The sequence below is a fragment of the Leptodactylus fuscus genome, chromosome 7, assembly GCF_031893055.1.
Source record: "Leptodactylus fuscus isolate aLepFus1 chromosome 7, aLepFus1.hap2, whole genome shotgun sequence".
Classification (NCBI taxonomy): domain Eukaryota; kingdom Metazoa; phylum Chordata; class Amphibia; order Anura; family Leptodactylidae; genus Leptodactylus; species Leptodactylus fuscus.
In genome coordinates this window covers 63,068,149-63,093,448 of record NC_134271.1, presented here as the reverse complement: position 1 = coordinate 63,093,448, position 25,300 = coordinate 63,068,149, and the positions used below count along the sequence as shown (strand labels likewise).

Sequence of the window (25,300 nt, the reverse complement as noted above, 5' to 3'; positions counted from 1 at the left end):
AAGCTTTTTTCTCAACATGCTTGTTATACAACAGACTCATCAGTCAGTCGCAACTCCTGACAACTGCAGAAAGTTCCTGGAGAGAGGTTTGTAAGGGGATGATTGAGCTAAACCTTTTGCAACTCTGAAACATAATTCTTACCTGGTGTGAGGGGCAAAGCTATAAAGGGTGCAGCAGTAGCAGTCACTACTGGCCCCAGACCCCTAGAGGACCCTATTACACATAAAATCTACCACTATTCAAAATGGCACAAGAGAAGCACGGTCCCCATTATAGATTTTTTACTGGGGCCCAGGCGCTTCCAGCTACACCACTGCCTGTCATATATCTTGAGGGCTCGTTTGGGCATAGTAAAAGCCCCCCCAAAATGAACCAAACAGAATACATCAATGCAAACACCTCTTCCTATATATCCTGTTTAAATTTGTCACTGTTTATCTTCTTTATTTTCAGATCATTGGCCACAACTGTGACATTTCGTTTACAAGCTCAGTACTCCTGCCTGTGAGCAGTTCTGCCAGCAAATGAAACACAGGAAGTGACTTGCTTCCTGATTGAAGTTGCTCATAATGACTTTGGATGTGGGAATGATTTATTATCTGCTCAGATATGCAGATATGCAGAGGACAGCAGTGCTACACGGACTGAAGAAGAAATATGAAACACAGACCCCAGGGATGGAGTATGCACACAGGCAGTGTGTATTCAGTCATTTCATTCAAGGGTAGAGTGGAAAAGGGAGGTGTATACAGAGAGTCAGAGCAGGAAGATGAATCATGGGAAATGTAGTTTTTCCACACTTTCACTGCATGTAAATAACAGTGAATAGAAGGCCACATTAACATATTACATATTAGTACGCTCCATTTTGTGAACATAAATACTCACATTCCCTCACCTCTTTTGAGTCATCTTGCACCGTTCGGCAATCTGTTTGTTCCTTCTCCAATCACGTGACATCTCAGAGACATCACAAGCTCAGAAGTGAAGGAAACAGATCACCGGGCACCATGAGGAGGCTCAAAGAAAGTGAGGGAAGGCGAGTATTCATTTTTTCTTTTTGTTTTTTTAACATCTCCCTTGGGCCTATTCTTATTATACTCTGGGATATGAAGAAACCTCAGAATATAATAATTTCACGTCCGGTTCTATACGAACATGTTCAGACACACCAGACAAAGCATGTTTGATGGTTCACCCATCATTAATTGTTACCATTACAGTGATAATGGGAAAACTGACGGTAAGGATCCAAATTTATCCAAATTTCACAAAAAGTTCAGTTTGCACCAAAACTAAAACTTTTGTGATTCATTTTGGATGAATATGCAAAAATAGCCACCGACATGAACAATATTGAAATAATATGATCTATGAGCACGGCCGACATTCCTATAATCCCATGTCTCAGTCAATCATAGGTCACTGATGTTATCATAGCACTATATAAGAAAGGGGAGATATTAGGAGGATAAAAGGGCAAAAAGAGAGCAGGGACGATAAAAAAGTAGTGTTACTCTTTTTGTTCCAAAAAAATTATTTTAAAGATTTTTTGTATGCTGTTGATACTGATATTGATACTTCTATAAGTAAACTGCATTCCTTACTGATATTTGCCATAATTCCATTATACAGTTAATTAGTTAATATCCTAAGGTAAGTTAAATCATTTCCTGTGGTTTTCCAACTTGTTAATGGGTACAGTTAATTAATTTATTTACTGTTGATGCTGCAACATCATCTCCAACAGCCTAGTCCATCATGCTTAATTCCATACTATACTGCCACTGATGCTGCCACTGATGCTGCCACTGCTGCCACCCCTATAGCTGTAAAACATGTCCTATGGTCTGGTCCATTGTATTATTTTCCATACTGTTTGTCAACAGTGCCACTGTTGGCAGAATAAAAAGAAATAATATTACAAAATCAACCCCCGAAAACCCAACAAAAAATACTTATTTACTTGTATATTTACACTATCCACCATCTGTTTTGACATAGACAGGGGCATAACTATTGGGGTTGCCTGGACAGCTACCGTTGTGGGTTTTTTTTGTTTTTTTATAGGCCATTATACTCAGGGTTTTTTTTAGACCCCTGAGCATAATGATCGTAGGCCCAGGAGAGGTGAGGGAACATAAAAAACAATGTTACTTCTCCGAGCAGGCTTCAGACCTACTTGTGTGATGTCCCTGAGGTCACATGGCCAGAGCCTGCGTCCTTATGCATCACGTACGTCATTGAAGATGGCCGACATCAGCAAGGAGTGCACCGGTGCCAGAGAGAGATAAATAACAGTATTTTTTTATGTTTGTATCACCCCTGGGTATCTGATTATTATACACTGTCTACCAATAAGTATTTGGACACCTGTGGTCCGAGCAGCACGAGCGGCAATTACAGCCTCAACCCTGTGGGGCATGCTTTCCACAAGTCCTTGTATGACGGCTAGTGGTATTTTATTCCATTCGGCTTGGAAAAGACAGGTAATTTCTTTCACCAATTTTGCTTAGCTGCTGCATCCCTTAGTTCGACGATCCAACTCATTCCAGAGGTGCTCGACAGGGTTCAAGTCTGGGCTCTGGGCAGGCCAGTCCAGTCAGTTAACCTGATTGTCACTGTACCAAGCTATGGTAGACCTTGCTACACGATAGCTGGTGTTGTCATCCTGGAAGTAACATTGGTCCGACCCATAGAACCGCCATAATGTAGGAGGCACACTGTTATCTAAAATAGTGCAATAGTGTTGAGTTTTGGGGTCTTAGCCTTAAGCAAGTTTAAACTTTGATTTGAAATGAATGTACTTTGACAGAAACAAATCTTTGAATTGATCTAGATGACCCCAAAACCAAATAAAACTTGAGGGTTTTGCCCGTCTCTACATAACAATAGTTCCTCCATTACAGTGATGGTCCAGTGCCCACATAACAGCAATAGCCACAGTGACCATACAAATAAGATACATTTGGACAGCCAGTTATAACAAACAGGTCCAGATATTAATAGAGAAGTGGTGGCTTTTCTGGTCAGATATATGCCAATATTAATATACATTTCACCATTTAGGCCCTCATTTCTCAGTTTTCTATAAATGTTAGTGTTGCGACAATACATATGAACCTCTACAACTTTCCTTTACAGTATTTGTCCCTTTAAAGAGAGACACTAAACTAATAGAGCTGTATAATTCCAGCATGGTGTGAATGAAATGATTTTCTTCCTAGGAGTTAATGCCTTCCATCTTTCCCTGCATGTAACCTGTAAGTTGCTTGCTTTATGTACCTAAACAATGTAATGCCACCTCGAGGTGCTTCCTATCCTTACAAAAAATCTCCTAGCCGTCACCATCTGGAGACCATAAATGGCTCAAGGGACCTGGTAGATGCCATTGATTTATTTCTGAGCATACTGTGCATGATACATATCCCGTAGTAGAATGCTGTATATAATTATCTTATTTCTTTTCTGCTTTCTTACTGTTTTCCTAGAGGACTTATCACTTAGTAATAACGAACTGGCATGACATGTCCTGTGCCAGCTTTGGTGCTAAGATGTATCTATGCCCTGTAGCATCTGCACTGATGAGCCTTTAAATCACATTATTCCATGTCTAAGTATTGCTCTGTGGCTTGAAACTTGCTCTTGAAATAAAATGAAACAAAACAAAATCATCTGTAACAATAAATCCTTCAGTTATCTTCTTATAACAAGTCTATAAATGTTCCATCCAACCTGCTACTGTGATAGCTAGGTAATAAACAATATGGCCTCCATTACAGCTCTTACAGGGCTTTTTGGTCAATATTCCTAGACTGCCTGGTCATGCTCTGTCGAGACACATCGTAAAGCTCCTGACCTCAATGCAAAGCCCTCAACTGCTATGTACCAATGTACTGGTATCTTCATGTGTAGCAGAGAGCACTTTGGACCTTCTGTAGCACCAATTTCAGGATCTGAGTTGTTAATAAAATGTTTGTGTGTTTTTGGTGGTGTTGATCTGGGGATTTCACCCGGTGTCCTGTGGTTCTTCAGCTGGTTCTCCTGCCACTGAGCTGTTGGGATAGTGTTTGGGTATCTGCCACAGTGTCTACTTGAGCTTGCTTTGTGTCTCAGGGGATGCGAGCTCAGGTGTATGTAATTGTCATCAACCTATCAGGTCTTTCCAGGGTCTGTAAAGACTGACTGCTGGCTTCAGTTCTTGCTGGTTTTCGTGGTTACCAGCTAGGATTCTTGGCCCAGTCTTGAAGGAGAGTTTAGTTGTAGTTTTACTATTTCTGGAGCTGAATCGGAAGTGGTGTGAGTTTTGTTGTGTGTGAAAGTCTGCTTTTCCCTCATACATTCCTACTCAACCCCTGTCCTGCATTTCTAGCTCCCTGTCACTGTTTGGTGTTAGTGAGTTTCTGTTTTGGGTTTCAGGTTGGTTTTGCCCCTGTCCTATGATACCTTTCCTCACTACTCCACTTTTCAATTCCGGTTGTGTGTTTTGTGGTTGTGCTGCAACGTCTCCAGTTCTCCAGCACGTCCCATCCTAGTTAGTACTGCTTTCAGCTGCACTTATTCTTTCATTAGGGGTGATTGCCTCTAGTTTCCCAGTCCTTAGCCTCTTTCAGCTCTCATTCTCCCTGTCTATTAGGTCTTCATGTTTAGAGAGCCAGTAGTTGTCGGGGCTAAGCTTAGTTCGGGTACAACTGACCAAAACCCTCAGACAGGGCCTAGTCAGCCATTGTAGCATTAGGGACAGCTTTCCTACCCCAATTCCTTGGTGGTGCTAGCACCATTTAGTCCACGGTAAATGGGCATTGACACAACCGTGAAAACCAAACCTTAGGTGACTGTTTCAGTATCCCTGCACATCCTGCAACTACGTCAACATAATCCGCAGCACTTAACAAATCAGAGGGTACATGAACGGACAGTTTTACATTACAATATAAAAAGATTAACATGTCAAACAATAGGAGTTAAGACCCTGCCCGCAAAAGCTACAATCTATGAATTACTTACTAGGAAAGGGGATTAGTACCATATTTAAATACTGTAGCAAAGGCGAACTTGCCTCTTAGAATCCAACTTTCAGGGCAAATGCCCTACCTCCACCTCATTAATGCCCCCTGACCAATATTTCACTTATGTCAGATGTGTTATTAAAGCTAATGACAACCTCTATGGGCAATATTAGCTAGCCATCAGTCAGCTTTTCCAGAACCAAATACTTTGTAATTAAAAACAGATGACCAGTGCTTTGACTTAGCTGGTAAAAGAGGACGACTCAATTATGTATTCTTATAGTCTGGGTTACCGCCGGCTCTGTGCTCCACAGGAAATAATCTCTTAGCCATATGATTTAAATACTGACTCTCTGAATTGTCTTAAGCTGCTGAAGATAAAATGATAAAATGATACAGACGAGGGAATGCGACTCGAGGAAAAATTAGTATTTTAGAGATTAAAATGTCAAAGGGAAGCTCTGGAATTTCACCGCACATAAATTTACAACTCTCAGAGTCCATGACAAGTGAATTAGCCATTACATAGAGACATAGGTGAAATACTAATAATTTCTAATTAAGTCTGGCTTTGAAGAAAACATTTCATAAAAATATAAAATTCTGCATTAGGTAATGCGAACGCACGAAAGCAACAATATTGAAGGTGATAGCTGGTAGAAAGAAAGTTACAGTAAAATTGTGGCACCACCTCATGTTACATACAACCTTAATGTTATCTTAAAGTGAGAGGTTGCAATGTAAAACAATATCAAGAAGTCCAAGCACTGTATGGAAACCCTCACAATACACATGGAAATGCTAAGCTAAGGTGTGAATTTTACGGTACACCTTGAAGGTAATGTAGTAATATAATTTTTGTAGACTTTCCTGACTCTGCTGCATAATACATTATTATTATTATTATTATTATTATTATTATTATTATTATTTATATAGCAGCATTAATTCCATGATGCTTTATATTTGGGGGTTTACATACAGTACACAAAATATACACAACAAATATAATACTAACAGTGACCGACTGGCACACTGCGGTAGAGGGCCCTGCCCTCAAGGGCTTACAATCTATGAGGGAAGAGGGATCAAGACAGAAGGTGAAAGGAGAGACTGTTCAGATGGTGATGTTGTGACAGTAGTGTTATTGGAGATTGTAGGCCTTCCTGAATAGGTGAGTCTTCAGTGCCTTCTTGAAGCCTGTGATTGTGGGGGTCAGTCTTATGTGTCTTGGTAAGGAGTTCCAGAGTATGGGGGATGCATGGGAGAAATCTTGGAGATGGTTGTGCAATGAACAGATAAGAGCAGTGCGGAGTAGGAGGTCTTTGGAGGATTGGAGGTATGTGCGGGCAGGGAGCAGGAGATTAAGTCAGAGATATATGAAGGGAACAGGTTGTGGATGGCTTTGTATGGCAACGTTAGTATTTTGAAATCTATTCGCTGGGCAACAGGTAAACAGTGGAGGGGTTGGCAAAGGGGAGCAGCCGATGAAGTATGGGGCCAGAGGTGTATTAAGTGAGTAACATAGTTTAAGGTGGACTGGAGAGGAGGGGTCGAGAGTATTTGCAGGGTGGACATGGAGAAGGGTGTTACAGTAGTCTAAGCACGAGATAATGAGGGCATGGACTAGCATCTTTGTGGTGTCAGGGGACATAACATTTGTTGTAAGGCTATGTTCACATATGTGCCACAACTTCCATTTACAACAGATGTCACCATGCCATGCCAGATTTGTCATCTAATGGCTATCAATTGATTTATTACAGGGTCTTACCATATTTTAATGTCAAATGTGACAAAATTACCACCAAACTCCAATAGATCTGAATTTTTGAGATTATTGGGCGATATTGGGATCTGACAGTTCCGCCCCCAAAGGCAGTGTAAACATAGCCTAAGGAACTCAGGAGAAGTATAAAATTATAATTTACAAATTTAAGAGAGTAAATGTTTCAACCCCTTCAAAACCTACAGAGATATAGTAATGATGTGCTAAAGACATGTATTAGAGATATTCAAGCGTAGCACACAATGCATTTTTGTAATTTCCAGCAATTTTCTCAGAGATCCACAAAGCTATCAATTTGCTATTAAGAAATATTGTGTTTGATTATAGAGGATTTTTTTTACCATGCCACATGTCAACTTGTCTACACATTATCACATCATGATGATTTGAGTGAGCTATTTGCAAAGCTTTAATCTATAGATGCGGGCAGGCGCCAACTGACACAATGCCATTTCTTACTCATCTACATTTATATTGGTCCTTTTCTTGTTTGCCTCAGCTCTATAATAATTGCCTTTCCACCATAAACAGGTTCTTGACCATTTTTGGCAATGGGGTAGTTGACAAATGGGGTTTTGACGGTTGGGGCTTCTACTACTCATTCAGATGGGAAACCTGTCTTTATTAGCAGAATTATCACAGTTAGAAGGAGTTACAGTTAGAGTATAAGGAGTCTAGAGGGGATGTCCAAGAATAAATACTGATTGCCTATCTTTAGCATAGGTCTTCAATATCAGATTTGTGGGAGTCAGATACATGGTACCCATACAATGAGTGTATGGCACCAGAAGCAAACAGCTATTGAAGCTCAGCTCCCAAGATCCAATTGTCCTGGCATGGACACTACACAACATATAGAACTTTCTGCTTCTTGCTCTATAAACTCTGAAGATTTTGTACCTGCAGCAAGTGATCAACGTGGACACCAGATACTGGACCCCATTATTTGATAGTGATGACCTATCATAATGATACACCATTAATACTTACTATTGGACAAAACTTTTTATTACTATTTTGAAAATGTATACACATAACAGAAAACACGTTGGGTATACATATTCAATCAAACAAACAAGATATGCAAGGAAAGGTATATATAAGGATGTACTGTTATCATGTCACTTCTTAAAGAGACCAGTGAAAAACCATTCTAAGCTCTTCAAGATGAATGTGGGGTGACCTACTCTGGTATAATATTATATTTTTGAGACAAAGCCAAGAATGGGTACAAAAGTAGTGGGAAATATATTGGAAGGTCTTATACTTCTACCTATTTGCTCAATCCAACCATAATGTGGGACCTCAGCTTTAAAGGCATGATCTGAATTAGAAAAACAGATGGCTGTTTACTACCAAGACGTGCAACACTCGTGTGCAATATTGTAGCTCTGTTCGAGGCTGTCACTGCAGTTGAGATGCCATACCACACAGTCTAGTCCAGAGTCCATGGAAAACTATGGCACTAAACTACCCCTTTAAGCTTCTTCTTCCTTAATATATTTCTAAAAGACCTTACATAATATAAATTGTTGCAGATGATACTAAATTGTGTTGATTAGCACAAAAAATGACAACATACTGTTACAAACGGATCTGTATATTTAGAAGCTTGGGTAGAGAATTGACAATGAAAATTAATGCTTCTAAATTCAAGGTTATACACAAATTTCTCTTATCTTTTAAATATTACACTCACCGGACACTTTATTAGGTACACCTGTCCAACTGCTCGTTAACATTTAATTTCTAATCAGCCAATCACATGGCGGCAGCTCAGTGCATTTAGGCATGTAGACATGGTCAAGACAATCTCCTGCAGTTCAAACCGAGCATCAGTATGGGGAAGAAAGGTGATTTGAGTGCCTTTGAACGTGGCATGGTTGTTGGTGCCAGAAGGGCTGGTCTGAGTATTTCAGAAACTGCTGATCTACTGGGATTTTCACGCACAACCATCTCTAGGGTTTACAGAGAATGGTCCGAAAAAGAAAAAACATCCAGTGAGCGGCAGTTCTGTGGGCGGAAATGCGTTGTTGATGCCAGAGGTCAGAGGAGAATGGCCAGACTGGTTCGAGCTGATAGAAAGGCAACAGTGACTCAAATAGTCACCCGTTACAACCAAGGTAGCCAGAAGAGCATCTCTGAACGCACAGTACGTTGAACTTTGAGGCAGATGGGCTACAGCAGCAGAAGACCACACCGGGTGCCACTCCTTTCAGCTAAGAACAGGAAACTGAGGCTACAATTTGCACAAGCTCATCGAAATTGGACAATTGAAGATTGGAAAAACGTTGCCTGGTCTGATGAGTCTCGATTTCTGCTGCGACATTCGGATAGTAGGGTCAGAATTTGGCGTCAACAACATGAAAGCATGGATCCATCCTGCCTTGTATCAACGGTTCAGGCTGGTGGTGGTGGTGTCATGGTGTGGGGAATATTTTCTTGGCACTCTTTGGGCCCCTTGGTACCAATTGAGCATCGTTGCAACGCCAAAGCTTACCTGAGTATTGTTGCTGACCATGTCCATCCCTTTATGACCACAATGTACCCAACATCTGATGGCTACTTTCAGCAGGATAATGCGCCATGTCATAAAGCTGGAATCATCTCAGACTGGTTTCTTGAACATGACAATGAGTTCACTGTACTCCAATGGCCTCCACAGTCACCAGATCTCAATCCAATAGAGCATCTTTGGGATGTGGTGGAACGGGAGATTCGCATCATGGATGTGCAGCCGACAAATCTGCGGCAACTGTGTGATGCCATCATGTCAATATGGACCAAAATCTCTGAGGAATGCTTCCAGCACCTTGTTGAATCTATGCCACGAAGAATTGAGGCAGTTCTGAAGGCAAAAGGGGGTCCAACCGGTTACTAGCATGGTGTACCTAATAAAGTGGCCGGTGAGTGTATATATTGTCCAATAAAAAAGCATCTAATGGCAACCTCAAGATTCTACAAGTTCTGTATCTTCTTACAAAGCTTGACTACTTATGTTTAGACAGGTATCTACAATAACAGTTACCTTTATTGAGTTGTGTCTATCCTTCCTTCCCAGAATCTTGACTTCTGCCATATCATCAGAGTGAAGAGAGCGAGCATTGATGAACAAAACCCGGATGTTCTCTGTCACGTTTCTCAAAGCAATTAATGATCCATCAGGCTCCACTTTGAAATCTGGGTTCGAGACCTCATATTGCACTTCTTCATTACCTTGACAGTCATCAAACTGCACTGTAAGGAAAAGATGAAAGAATGTTATCATGGGACCTGTCATGGTCATGTCAATATTCAATAGAATGTGGTTCAATAATCACGCAATTTCTGCACAACCTAATACCCTTCAAAAATAAAACATTAACAAGTACGTAAGGTTCCCCCCCATTGTGTCCAAAAAGGTCAAAATGTCTATCCTTAAAGGGTTCAAAGTTTTTTGTTGTTGTTGTTGTTGTTGCTCTATATCTCCTGCTTCCACTTCATAATCAAAGCAAACTTATCAGGTAGTTTCTTCTGCATGGATATGGCACATGACAGAGTGAAAGAAGCTGGGCTCTGTGATATAAAGTATTATATGATTTGGAGCAGGATAAACCCTTGTAGGATACCTAGAGAAAGTGAAACAGTGATCTAGTCACCTACCTACACATAGTGATTGACTGACAGCCTGTGTGTAGTCAGGCTAACCGGGACTCTTAGGCTGGTCTTACACGACCGTAATGTAAGTCCGCAAATGGTCCGCAATTGAGGGTTTTCAATTGTGGACCATTTGCGGACACATTATACTCAATGCGGCCTCTTACACCACCGGATATTTTATCCGTGGTGTGGCTGGGCCGCAACTATGGTCCACAATTTATAGAATGTCCATGAATCGCAGCACTGCACGGACTCGTCCATAGAACTCTATGGCGAGTGCGGCAGGACACGGATATCTGCGGAGTGTATCAGCAACTAGTGTTGCTGATCAGCAACATGCGGACCGTAGAATAATTATGGTCGTGTAAGACCAGCCTTACTGTTTCTGCTAGGAGTCCCGTCACCATTTAGTTTGCTTTCTACTTAGAAATACTGCTCCAAATCATATAAACCTATGTATCACAGAACCTAGCTACTGGCCTTCTCAGATAGGGCAGTTTACAGTACATTACTTGATGGGTTTGCTTCAACAAAAAAGGGATCTTAGTGAGGGCAGAGTTTTACAAATTTGCTGCCATGGATAAACTTGTAATCATAACTGCAGATAGCCAACATTATATACTATAACGTCACAGCTGAATGAAAGGAAGCCACAAGTTTAGAAGTTGTAGAAGAGCAAAACCAGGGCTTACACCTTTATAAAGGTGCTTTATGAATTATGTAATGTGATCTGTACAGGATTTGTGACCTGTTCAGTTAAATAAATTATACCATAGGTGCACATTAGTGAGTCAAAAACAATACACAAAGCTTTATTTGTTTGTTCAGATTCTATAAGGATATGTATAGGTATATAAGAAACAATACACAAGGCCACCATCTATAGCAATAACATTTCTTAGTGTTCAAATGAGTAAACATGATTTGTACTAATCATGGATACAGTACATTATTCTGGAACAATAAAGGGCAGCATGATGACTCAGTGGTTATCACTGTAGCCTTGCAGCACTGGAGTCTGGAGTTTGGACAACACCTGTAAGGAGTTTGTATGTTCTCCCCATGCTTTTGTGCGTTTCCTCACAATATTGTGAATTCATGTTGTTTTGAAAAGTTATACATCTTGTGACACATATATATTGTCATGTTCAGCCGACAGGACAGGTAAGAAAGGACACATCAATACATAATTCAAACAATAAACAATATAGTTGGATTTCCAGCTCAGGACCATTCAAGTTTCTTTTGTTTTCTACATTTTGTTGTAATATTATCTATCATCCATGTTGTTTCTGCAAGGATCCATGGGAGATACAACATTGTATGTAATTGGTGACATTTTCCCCTACTTTTAGTATGGTAGTTATCCCATAGTAAAAGTCTCATAAACTTCTATGGGCTATGACTTTAATGCTGCCAATCTTTATAGATGGATGAACTTGGTGTCTGTCCAAGTAATTACACCAATGGTCTCTTACTTTTGGTTCTCCAGCGCTGTACTGTCAGAGGGAGCGTTCCTTACAACCCAGCAATGACACTGAGCTGTGAGGAATGCCCCAACTGACTGTACTCATCCATAGACTAGTACTGGGGGGACATTCTTCACAGCTTAACGTCATCACTGGCCTTTAAGGAACTTCCCCTCTGACAGTACATGGCTATGGACAGTACAGTCAGGGGGGCGTTCCTCACAGCACAGCTAGACTATCAGGAACGCCCTACTGACACTGAAGACATATTGGTAATGGCACCGATATCTCCAGCCCCGGGCACAAACCGGGAAAGCTGACAGTGCGCTGAATTCAGCGTACTGTCGGCTTTCTAGTGGTATACAAAACCGCATGTGCCCAAGGACATGAAAGGTTGAGCTCTGCAACTACAGTTTTTTACTTACTGCATGAGATCTAGTTGCTATTTGTGTATATATAGGGGTAAAGCTTCTCCATAGTATTCTCATACATCAGCTATAGGGAGATGTACTTGTTATCTATAGCTTGTATGCTGGACTCTGGTAATCCAGACCAACTTTTTCCATGACTACTGCAGAAGAATACAGTATCAAAGAGGTATCGTCAGTTAGCAGGTAAGAGCTCCTACAAATGTACCTAGTGTGTATCTAGTGGTTACAAAATTCTCTCCCCAGCACGAAGAGCATTGCAAACCTGAACAGTAGAAAGTTCAAAATGCCAGCAATAGTTGATAAATGAATAATATATATCACATGCTGTCTAGCAGATGGGACTTTGACAAATAAGTTAAATATCATGGCCCGAAGCAAAGAACATTGATCTGAAAAAAACATTTCATTGATTTGCAGCAAAGAAGCACATAGTCAAGAACCGCTGAGATTACACAATAGGTTTGGTAGATACAATAGTATATACTAACTTCAATAAGCTCACACAGTGTATGAACACATCACACAACCTACTGTAGGCACACTTGATATTATGTGGCCATGGCAGCAGGTGTCCTGATGTCCTTATCTCCTTACTGTTTTACTTAGCAATGATGTGGAATGTCACTACTTAAAGGGTTTGTATAGGGTTAGAAAAATGTGCCAAATTTCCTCCAACAACTGCACCGCACCTGCCCAAAGGTTGTTTGTGATATTGCAAGTTATCCCAAGTTTATCCCATGGAGAAGACCTACAACACTACATAAAGTACAACCTGTGAAGAGGTATAGTGCACTTCGTAGAAGCCATGTTTTCCAAATTCTATGTGACTCTTTAAAACAGTTTTTTTTTTTCTTCACTATTCTAAAATTATGTGCTGATTATATATTTCATTATACTGCTATAGATATCCAAATCCCCTGTATTGCTATTTTGAGAAATAATTCTGGCTCCCTTCGAGGGGGAGATCATTGCATATTAATATACATATGTAGCAGAGTTAACCCAAACTTCTGCAATTGGTGAAACTGCTTCACCATGATATTTTATCACAGAAGACTACAAAAGCCAATGAAAAATCCAACAAACTGAAGATATAGAAAGAAAGAAAGAAAGAAAGAAAGAAAGAAAGAAAGAAAGAAAGAAAGAAAGAAAGAAAGAAAGAAAGAAAGAAAGAAAGAACAACTGGATTAAAAAATCTGTTACCATTGAAATGAAGGGAGGTGTTATTTTTTTAGTTATTTTTTGAGGCGGATTCCATCTCAAAATCCTCCTGCAAAAAAGTCTGTGTGAACTCACTCTAAGGATTAGGGTGATCTTGTTTCAATACAACCTTGGGCATACAGATGTGTAGAGGGATGACTCTGGCTATGTAAGTAAGTGTAGTAGCTCATCAACTAGCTGCTGGGTATTTGGATGCAGCAGCTCTGCAAGAGGTCTCTGACTCGGTCTCTTGAAAAGAGATCTGAGACTACTCTTTTGTGTGGATCAGGTTATAGCCCTGGGATCCTAGAGCAGGCAAGAAAGAGCACAGCAATAGAGTGTCAACGAGAAAAAATCTGCTTGGTGTAGAGTACAGCAACTTTAAGAGAAATCCTGCGTAGGGTTGAGCTGCTCTTGAAATTATAGGATCATTTTTAAAATCAGATTTTCGATCATTTTCCAGCCGATCCCGATCGCTCATGAATAGGGTTGAGCCAATCTTGAGATAACCTCCGACCTCAATCCTGATCATGAAATTTACTCGATCGCCAATCGGAATCCAATCTTTTCCGATCCCGATCGCTCAACCGTAATCCTGTGTACCCATATGTTTGGAAAGGGCCTCAATTGTATGGAGGGACAGCAAGCACCTCAGACTGTAAGTGTACCCTGCTGTGAGAAATAGGTCTAAGTCTTAGAATAGTATTGAACTGCAAAAATTCCAAAAATTCATATTGTTGTGTATATATGTGGAGAAGTACAGTAAAGTGTTTTTATCTACAAAAGAAGAAGCTAGTGGTTGTATGTCACTTCTCTCTGCTTTTACAGATTTACTATAGCAATATTTGAGACACTAAACCAATGCCACACCACAAGGACAAGCTGATGATCTACTGTCCCAAATTCTACAGGTTCTGTTTAAAGGGGTTGTATGAGCATGAATTGAACGTTGAATTATCTGAACTGCACAAACAGAGTTCATAGAAGCCATAGAGAAGAAAGACCAGAACAAAGCATCCATCTTTATTCTAATCTCATACTACTTGAATCTAGGACTATGTGGAATTGGAAGTGAAATTTGAAGTTCTATATCAGATGTAGCCCTAGACCTCATAAGTCACAATGATTTGCTGAATGTCAATGTGGACCACAAACAAGGTTTATTTAGTAATCATTTTTCTATAGATAGAAAATAAAAGAGAGATTAATTAGATAGATAGATAGATAGATAGATAGATAGATAGATAGATAGATAGATAGATAGATAATGCTATTATACAGTGTAATATTACTTGTATACGGCTACAGCAATCAGACAGATAATAGCGCCATATGCGACCAGCTTTTCAGTGTTTCTAGAGATCAAGAACTCTCCGTAATCACACAATGAAATTTTCTCAAATGTCTCAAAGTGTTCTTGCAATAATAAAATGGAAACAAATCTCACCCCTGCTGTTTCTGTGGGCTGCTAGTACAGCTGGGGAAAAGGGGGCGTTAGTCGGAAAACAGGAGATGTTTTACTCTCCAAAATGCTGCTGAGAAATGTTACTGTATCTGACAACCTAAGCCTTTCAACAGAGCCCTCTGTCGGGGAAAAGTGTCATGGCATCAATGTGAATCCAATGTCCTCTGGTACATTACAATGCTATAAAAGGTACACTAACAAATGGACTTCATATATATTTAGAAAAGTACGTTTTTCTTTACAGGCGTGCAAATGTTTGTAATTTTTTGTTTCTCCAACAATTCAGTGAAGCAACTTGGAAAACATTCTTCAGAATCTGACTGTTTTGTGTATACAGCTCCTATGCAGACCTACTATAATTGTTTCTATGCTTAAACTAACCCTAATTAGACTTATCTAGTATGTGTAGCATGTATTATTTAAAGGGGCTCTATCACTGGGAAAAGTCATTTTTAGATTAGCACTAGAGATGAGCGAACACTAAAATGTTCGAGGTTCGAAATTCGATTCGAACAGCCGCTCACTGTTCGAGTGTTCGAATGGGTTTCGAACCCCATTATAGTCTATGGGGAACATAAACTCGTTAAGGGGGAAACCCAAATTCGTGTCTGGAGGGTCACCAAGTCCACTATGACACCCCAGGAAATGATACCAACACCCTGGAATGACACTGGGACAGCAGGGGAAGCATGTCTGGGGGCATAAAAGTCACTTTATTTCATGGAAATCCCTGTCAGTTTGCGATTTTCGCAAGCTAACTTTTCCCCATAGAAATGCATTGGCCAGTGCTGATTGGCCAGAGTACGGAACTCGACCAATCAGCGCTGGCTCTGCTGGAGGAGGCGGAGTCTAAGATCGCTCCACACCAGTCTCCATTCAGGTCCGACCTTAGACTCCGCCTCCTCCGGCAGAGCCAGCGCTGATTGGCCGAAGGCTGGCCAATGCATTCCTATGCGAATGCAGAGACTTAGCAGTGCTGAGTCAGTTTTGCTCAACTACACATCTGATGCACACTCGGCACTGCTACATCAGATGTAGCAATCTGATGTAGCAGAGCCGAGGGTGCACTAGAACCCCTGTGCAAACTCAGTTCACGCTAATAGAATGCATTGGCCAGCGCTGATTGGCCAATGCATTCTATTAGCCCGATGAAGTAGAGCTGAATGTGTGTGCTAAGCACACTCATTCAGCACTGCTTCATCACGCCAATACAATGCATTAGCCAGTGCTGATTGGCCAGAGTACGGAATTCGGCCAATCAGCGCTGGCCAATGCATTCTATTAGCCCGATGAAGTAGAGCTGAATGTGTGTGCTAAGCACACACATTCAGCACTGCTTCATCACGCCAATACAATGCATTAGCCAGTGCTGATTGGCCAGAGTACGGAATTCGGCCAATCAACGCTGGCTCTGCTGGAGGAGGCGGAGTCTAAGGTCGGACCTGAATGGAGACTGGTGTGGAGCGATCTTAGACTCCGCCTCCTCCAGCAGAGCCAGCGCTGATTGGCCGAATTCCGTACTCTGGCCAATCAGCGCTGGCCAATGCATTCTATTAGCCCGATGAAGTAGAGCTGAATGTGTGTGCTAAGCACACACATTCAGCACTGCTTCATCACGCCAATACAATGCATTGGCCAGTGCTGATTGGCCAGAGTACGAAATTCGGCCAATCAGCGCTGGCCAATGCATTCTATTAGCCCGATGAAGTAGAGCTGAATGTGTGTGCTAAGCACACACATTCAGCACTGCTTCATCACGCCAATACAATGCATTGGCCAGTGCTGATTGGCCAGAGTACGGAATTCGGCCAATCAGCGCTGGCCAATGCATTCTATTAGCCCGATGAAGTAGAGCTGAATGTGTGTGCTAAGCACACACATTCAGCACTGCTTCATCACGCCAATACAATGCATTGGCCAGTGCTGATTGGCCAGAGTACGGAATTCGGCCAATCAGCGCTGGCTCTGCTGGAGGAGGCGGAGTCTAAGGTCGGACCTGAATGGAGACTGGTGTGGAGCGATCTTAGACTCCGCCTCCTCCAGCAGAGCCAGCGCTGATTGGCCGAATTCCGTACTCTGGCCAATCAGCGCTGGCCAATGCATTCTATTAGCCCGATGAAGTAGAGCTGAATGTGTGTGCTAAGCACACACATTCAGCACTGCTTCATCACGCCAATACAATGCATTAGCCAGTGCTGATTGGCCAGAGTACGGAATTCGGCCAATCAGCGCTGGCCAATGCATTCTATTAGCCCGATAAGCACACACATTCAGCACTGCTTCATCACGCCAATACAATGCATTGGCCAGTGTTGATTGGCCAGAGTACGGAATTCGGCCAATCAGCGCTGGCCAATGCATTCTATTAGCCCGATGAAGTAGAGCTGAATGTGTGTGCTAAGCACACACATTCAGCACTGCTTCATCACGCCAATACAATGCATTGGCCAGTGCTGATTGGCCAGAGTACGGAATTCGGCCAATCAGCGCTGGCCAATGCATTCTATTAGCCCGATGAAGTAGAGCTGAATGTGTGTGCTAAGCACACACATTCAGCACTGCTTCATCACGCCAATACAATGCATTGGCCAGTGCTGATTGGCCAGAGTACGGAATTCGGCCAATCAGCGCTGGCCAATGCATTCTATTAGCCCGATGAAGTAGAGCTGAATGTGTGTGCTAAGCACACACATTCAGCACTGCTTCATCACGCCAATACAATGCATAGGCCAGTGCTGATTGGCCAGAGTACGGAATTCGGCCAATCAGCGCTGGCTCTGCTGGAGGAGGCGGAGTCTAAGGTCGGACCTGAATGGAGACTGGTGTGGAGCGATCTTAGACTCCGCCTCCTCCAGCAGAGCCAGCGCTGATTGGCCGAATTCCGTACTCTGGCCAATCAGCGCTGGCCAATGCATTCTATTAGCCCGATGAAGTAGAGCTGAATGTGTGTGCTAAGCACACACATTCAGCACTGCTTCATCACGCCAATACAATGCATTAGCCAGTGCTGATTGGCCAGAGTACGGAATTCGGCCAATCAGCGCTGGCCAATGCATTCTATTAGCTTGATGAAGCAGAGTGTGCACAAGGGTTCAAGCGCACCCTCGGCTCTGATGTAGCAGAGCTGAGGGTGCACAAGGGTTCAAGTGCACCCTCGGCTCTCCTACATCAGAGCCGAGGGTGCGCTTGAACCCTTGTGCAGCCTCGGCTCTGCTACATCAGAGCCGAGGGTGCGCTTGAACCCTTGTGCACACTCTGCTTCATCAAGCTAATAGAATGCATTGGCCAGCACTGATTGGCCAGAGTACGGAATTCGGCCAATCAGCGCTGGCCAATGCATCCCTATGGGAAAAAGTTTATCTCACAAAAATCACAATTACACACCCGATAGAGCCCTAAAAAGTTATTTTTAATAACATTCCCCCCTAAATAAAGGTTATCCCTAGCTATCCCTGCCTGTACAGCTATCCCTGTCTCATAGTCACAAAGTTCACATTCTCATATGACCCGGATTTGAAATCCACTATTCGTCTAAAATGGAGGTCACCTGATTTCGGCAGCCAATGACTTTTTCCAATTTTTTTCAATGCCCCCGGTGTCGTAGTTCCTGTCCCACCTCCCCTGCGCTGTTATTGGTGCAAAAAAGGCGCCAGGGAAGGTGGGAGGGGAATCGAATTTTGGCGCACTTTACCACGCGGTGTTCGATTCGATTCGAACATGGCGAACACCCTGATATCCGATCGAACATGTGTTCGATAGAACACTGTTCGCTCATCTCTAATTAGCACATACTTGCATAGCCTTTAGAACGGCTATTCCACACCTACTTTTTGTATGTAAATTCCCTCAGTAGACTTGGAATAAGTCCGTTTTTATTCATATGCTAATGAATTTAGACCGTGCACCAGAAGTGTCTGTGTGCACTGTCTGCTCTATGTGTATGTACAGCATAGGCTGCTGTGCTGATGACTCATCTCTACTGTACATACATATAGAGCAGACTATGATCACAGACACTTCCGGTGCATGGTGGAAGCTCATTAACATATGAATAAAATGGACTTATTCCAAATCTACTGAGGCAATTTACATACAAAAGGTAGGTGTGGAATAGCCTATATAATAATGACTTTTCCCAATGATAGAGCCCCCTTAATGCTTCTTACTAACCTACTACTAAGGACACTAAAGGAATCTGTGCTCATCTTCACAGGAAACACACAAAGCTCTGAACTTGCAGCTCCACAAGCAGCTATTGTAATGGACATAATAGAATTTATAACCTCAAGATGAAATGTAGGAATCTGTCCTAAATGCAGTACAACTTCCCCAAGTACAGAACATATCTAAATATAATTTTCATGACAAGCACGACCAAATCTCCATGACATTCAATAATGCCTATGGCACTCTGACTCAGTGAACAGGGATCACCAGATTCCTGCTCTCCCAATAGGTGTGGGATATACACATTATAGACATTATTGCAAATCCTGCAGATATGGCATATATACAGAAATATTCCTTTAAAGCAGTTCATTATATTTTCTGGATAGTCTGTAACATTTTGGCAATCCTTTGAAGATGTTGAGTTGTTGTTAAGTGGTTATATGAAAAAAGAACTTGACTTTTTGCAGATGGAGCACAACTCTTATCCATGGCGACATGTCTGGTATTGCAGCTCCCACTTTGCATAAGAGAAGTGCTTTTCTTAGAAGAAAAGAAACACTTGTCAAACTTACACCATTTTGGTTCTTGGTAGCAATATGTCCTGTGTTAATGTGTTCTTGGCATACTTAATGTTAATGCATTGAAGGGTGGAGAATCTGAGGCGGTCACTGAGATTCAGGACAGTCTGTCACCAAGGCTCAGTCAGGACAATGATGTCACCGCATACAAAAGTGGGAATTTGTTATATGCATGATTAAATGAAGTGTCTATTCATTAGTGACCTGCAAATGAACATGGTTATTGTGCTTAATCAGCCATATGGATTACAACTGCGCCCGGCCACAAGGACAGTTATTGAGTGCACACTCCTTAGTGAGGGGCTGACACTCTAAGTGATTCATTTGCATATTTTGGATGACTACATAAATAACTTTCTCTTTCTATTACAGCAGTAGTTTCCAAACTGAGGCGCTCTATGTGTTATCATCATTGTTTTATACACTTCTATAGAGCCAATGTATTCCATATCGCTCTACTGAGATTGTCAAACTGATATTAGTATTGAGAAAACACAAACACCATACAGATGTTGTCCTTGGTCAGAGCTGAGCCCAGGACCCTAGCAAGGCAACACTCCTAACCAGTAACCCTCTCTTTCACAAGACTATTGCTTCTAATATGACCTAACACTATGACTGGGCTGCTCGGGAATGCTGAGAGATGAGTCTAACAATGGCTACTGAGCCTTAGGACCAAATTCATGTGCTAGCAGAAGAAACATTGTGTCATTATATTTATTACTATGATAAACAGGGCTTTAGTGTTACCTTTTAAAGGGGTTGTCTAGTTCCAATTTTTATTCTTTAATATTGCTGCTACAGGGCATATAAAAATAGCAAACAAGTACTCACAGACAGCTCAATTCATTTGTATACAGGTCCCGTGCTGTTTGTGTGAGGGGACTCCTGCCTCATGTCTCAGCAGTCACAGGAGCCCTGTCGGAGCAGTATTAACCCCTTCCCGCCGATGGCATTTTTTGATTTTCTTTTTTCGTTTTTGACTCCCCTCCTTCTAAACCCCATAACTTTTTTATTTCTCCGCTCCCAGAGTCATATGAGGTCTTAATTTTTGCGGGACAATTTTTTCTTCATGATGCCACCAGTAATTATTCTATATAATGTACTGGGAAGCAGGAAAAAAATTCAGAATGGGGTGGATTTGAAGAAAAAATGCATTTCTGCGACTTTCTTACGGGCTTTGGTTTTACGGCGTTCACTGTGCAGCCAAAATGACATGTCCCCTGTATTCTGTGTTTCGGTACGGTTCCAGGGATACCAAATTTATATGGTTTTATTTACATTTTGACCCCTAAAAAAAATTCCAAAACGGTGTTAAAAAATTTTTTTTCTAAAAGTCGCCATATTCCGACGGCCGTAACTTTTTTATACATAGGGCGTCTTTTTTTGCGGGGCTGGGTGTACTTTTTAGTTCTACCATTTTCGGGAAATGTTATTGCTTTGATCACTTTTTATTCAAATTTTTAGCAGAATTAAAACAGTGAAAAAACGGCGGTTTGGCACTTTTGACTATTTTTCCTGCTACGGCGTTTACCGAACAGGAAAAATATTTGTATAGATTTGTAGAGCGGGCGATTTCGGACGCGGGGATACCTAACATGTATATGTTTCACAGTTTTTAACTACTTTTATATTTGTTCTAGGGAAAGGGGGGTGATTTGAACTTTTAATACTTTTTATATTTTTTTATATTTTTTTTTACTTTTTTTTTATTTTTTTTTTGCATTTATTAGACCCCCTAGGGGTGTTGAACCCCAGGAGGTCTGATCACTAATGCAATGCATTACAATGCTAATGCATTGCAATGCATTGCAAAAAAGCATCATCTCTTTTGCAGGCTGTATACACCAGCCTGCAAAAGAGAGAATTTGCAGACTGGCTGGGAGCCCTTAACAAGGCTCCCGGCTGTCATGGCAACGGGGGGTCGGCCCTGGAGCATGCTCCAGGAGCCGGCGATCCCTGCCAAAATGGCGGCGCCCATGCGCCGCCGGGAAGATGGCGCCTCCGGCGCCTTTGACAGCAGCGCCGGAGGGGTTAATGCCTCCGATCGGTCCGGGGACCGATCGGAGGCATTAGAGCCGGTTGTCTACTGCTTGAAGCAGTAGACACCCGGCGGCTATGACGGCCGCCCGGCTCCCGGGCGGTCGCCATAGTTACAGACCCGACACGCACCGTACTATTACGGCGCATGTCGGGAAGGGGTTAAAGAATAAACAAAGGAACCTGCAACCCCTTTAAGTGAGAGAATGATCACATAACATATGCAATGTACGTGATTTATATATAAACATTTTTCTCTGTTTCAGAAACAATATTGAATTTTTTTTGAAGAAAAAGAGATTATATAGAGAAAATCCATTTAGGCTTGTTGCCATAACAGCACCCATAAATGAGAGTGGGAGAGAGAACAGAGGTGGTATAACTATAGCGGATACATAGATGGGTCTGGTACCTGAGGTGCCCCAAAGGTTATTCTACCTAATGAGAAGATACCAGTATTATAAAACTGAAGATGGGGCACCTGTACAGAAGTTACACCTCTGGATCAGGGCTACCATGCTGACTGTACTGACTTCAAGGGAGTGGTCACAGCTGTAATGGAAGTGTCTGGATGGCCGACACCAGAAATTAGAATTATGTCTGTACATTCCATCGCTGCCGGCACCCTCTGTGACAGGTCAAACACAAGGATCACCTTTAACTGTACTAGTGACGCCAATATCCACCAATACAGTTGAAATACATGATAGAGGAAGAGGCAAAGTGAGTCCTGATTGAATGAGCGCGAATTACTACAAATGACTACAGTCAGAGACATCACCTGTAAGTCACTAAGTTTTTACTGTACTCTATTCACTTAAATGGTCTGCGGAGCCCTGCATATATGTATGGTGTTAATATTGGTATAACTGGGGTAGGGTATACGCTTCCAAGAAGGGTAAGTGCTTTTGTCTAGGAGAAATAATTTATAATTCTAAATATATTATTCCTTACCACAAACAGCACTTACCAGAGCATTGAATATCATGAGGCTGTCCTTGTGATTACTTATTTTTAAAGATATTTCTTCTACAATCTCCTACAATCTTAGATGTTATGTAAAATCCCTAAACATTTCATCAGTATATATCACAGAACCCTATATGTCTGTTTCTTAAGGACGGTATATATCATGTACTTTTCTAACACGCCAGAGAATATATTGTTTGTGGGAATGTTACTTTAAGGACAAACCCAACAATGGCCTCAGGTTACTCCATGTTTTTCACATTCACAGAAAGAAAATTTAACAAATCTCTTCACACAACCCATATGAGGTGTAAAGAGCTGGGCTTTGTTTGCTCCAACCCCATCCATTCTCCTGGAGAACAAGGTAGCACAACCAGCTATTTAGATCTGCTCCCATTGCTAATACTGCAGTGCCTGTAACATGTAGGTTGGAACACAAGAATAACAACTACTCCTATATGTGGGTCTCATCGATGTCCTTAATGTACAATAGATAAACAATGAGCAACAAAACAGAACATTACCAATACTCAGCGTGGCAATGATGACTCCTCAGTCTTCAGCCGCCTGACCTGTGCTAGGGGAGTTTCCCTCTTCTCACACAGAATGTGTTGGTGCTTCCATACAATTCCTCTGTGATGGCAGCCATAGCTCTGTCTCCTCTCCATGGCTGCTATGATAGTCAGTGTTTCTAGTATGGTCCTACTTGAACCCTCTCCTTGGCCATTTCTCTCCTCAGACAGATTCCAACTTCTCCAATCCTGAACCAGCCTAACACCAGCCCTGCTCTGCAGCAATACAATACATTTAGGCTCAAAGAAAAGACAGAGACAGCACCGAGCGGCACATAGTATAACTCCCAATGGTGAATGAAAACAATAGCGTGTGGGAATATGAATACCTCTCACCTTGTGTGGTTGTGAGACCAGTCACAACCACCGTAGATAAGCACTGGGACCGATTTTACAGGGTACCTCTTTGAGTGGATAACATCAGCTGGTACTTCGACACCCTAGGGCAGGGGTAGGGAACCTTTGGCTCTCCAGCTGCTGTGAAACTACAACTCCCAGCATGCTCCATTCACTTCCATGGGAGTTCCCAGAACAGCAGAGCCAGTATGCATGCTGGGAGTTGTAGTTTTGCAACAGCTGGAGAGCCGTACGTTCCCTACCCCTGCCCTAGGGTGTTGAATAGATGCACTGGAAGGACCGACAACCTGTTGCTGGGATTGTAGCTGCCACGCTCCACCAAACTATAACAGAAACCAGTTCAAATAGTCAGGAACCTCTGGAGAGCCACCTAGGAAGTTGTTACTACCTGAGAGGTTCCTTACTATTTGAACCACCCAAACCACCCACCCCACCTCCCCATATAACGGTCACCAACTAAGAGGAAGATGAGGCTCGACAGACTGTTGTACCCCAAATCAACCACACACCCCCCATACCCCCCCCCCCCCCCCCCCCCCACACACACACACACACACTTTACTAGCTTTGGCAATGCCAAATATCTATTCGTACGTACCAATAAAGCCTGTTTGATTTGAACTGGTTTCTGTTATAGTTTAGTGTAGGGCGGTTCCTTCAGCTATAATCCCATCCATGGGTTGTGGGTCCTTCCAATGAAACACATTTACTCTCTCCTGTGGTCATATGGGATCCCCCTTGGCCCTCCACAGGCCACAGCACTGTACATATTTGCAACACCACTGTCCTCTAATGGACTGGGCATGAGCTTTCTGTGTTACATGACCATGAAGTTGTATGCATCTATTGCAAAATAAGGCGGAGGAAACCCACACAAGCATGGGGAGAACATATAAACTCCTAGCAGGACTCCAGTGCTGCAAGGCTGCAGTTCTAAAGACTGAGCCACCGTGCTGCCTTGGTCTGTTCATATCTGTCATGGCTTCCATTTGTAATATAAATCACAAAGCTCTGCCAGATCTGTCCCGCTGGTACACGATAAACCCAAATGACTGTCTGACAGGGTTCTATTGCAATGCCCTTCCTTTTGACAAGTGCTATAGTACTGTTTACAGCGCTACAAAATTTGCTCTGATGCCAATGTGAATAGGTCCCGACTCTCCTGCTACACGCCATTGGATTTAAGCAAGACTAGCTTTGTTTCCTCATTACAGTACTGCCAGATAAATCTATAGTGATAGTATAAATTACAATATATATCTATTATTCAGATTTATTTAGAGAAATTCCCAAACATCTAAAGATGATTATGGTAAAACATAAGCTATGGGTAAACAAGTATCTTCCTATGGGACCCTTGAAAGTAAATAAACTGTCATGTTTAAGTGACAAAATGAGAAGAAAAATAATTTTTGTTAAGAAATGACTCGTGCTTTCACTTGAGAAAAATTGAAATTGTCGGCACCTCTTTTGAATGAGAGTAAAGTAAGACATTAATTGAAGATCTTCTCTCATTTACCCAATTAGCTGAGGGTCACTGTCTTTATAACAAGCTCACAATTAAAACAATTTGTCTTTGAGGTCTTCTTTACGAGTGGAATCTGTCAGTTC

At 42.0% G+C, this 25,300-nt stretch overlaps 1 protein-coding gene across 1 annotated transcript in view; it reads right to left on the bottom strand.

Annotated features, from left to right (window-relative positions):
• The window catches only part of LOC142214455 (cadherin-13-like), a 295,805-nt gene that overhangs the window by 112,671 nt on the left and 157,834 nt on the right, over nt 1-25,300 (bottom strand). Inside the window, exon 3 of the mRNA XM_075283403.1 lies at nt 9,828-10,036. Coding sequence (XP_075139504.1) covers nt 9,828-10,036 — 209 coding nt within the window. The remainder of the gene's footprint in view (nt 1-9,827; nt 10,037-25,300) is intronic.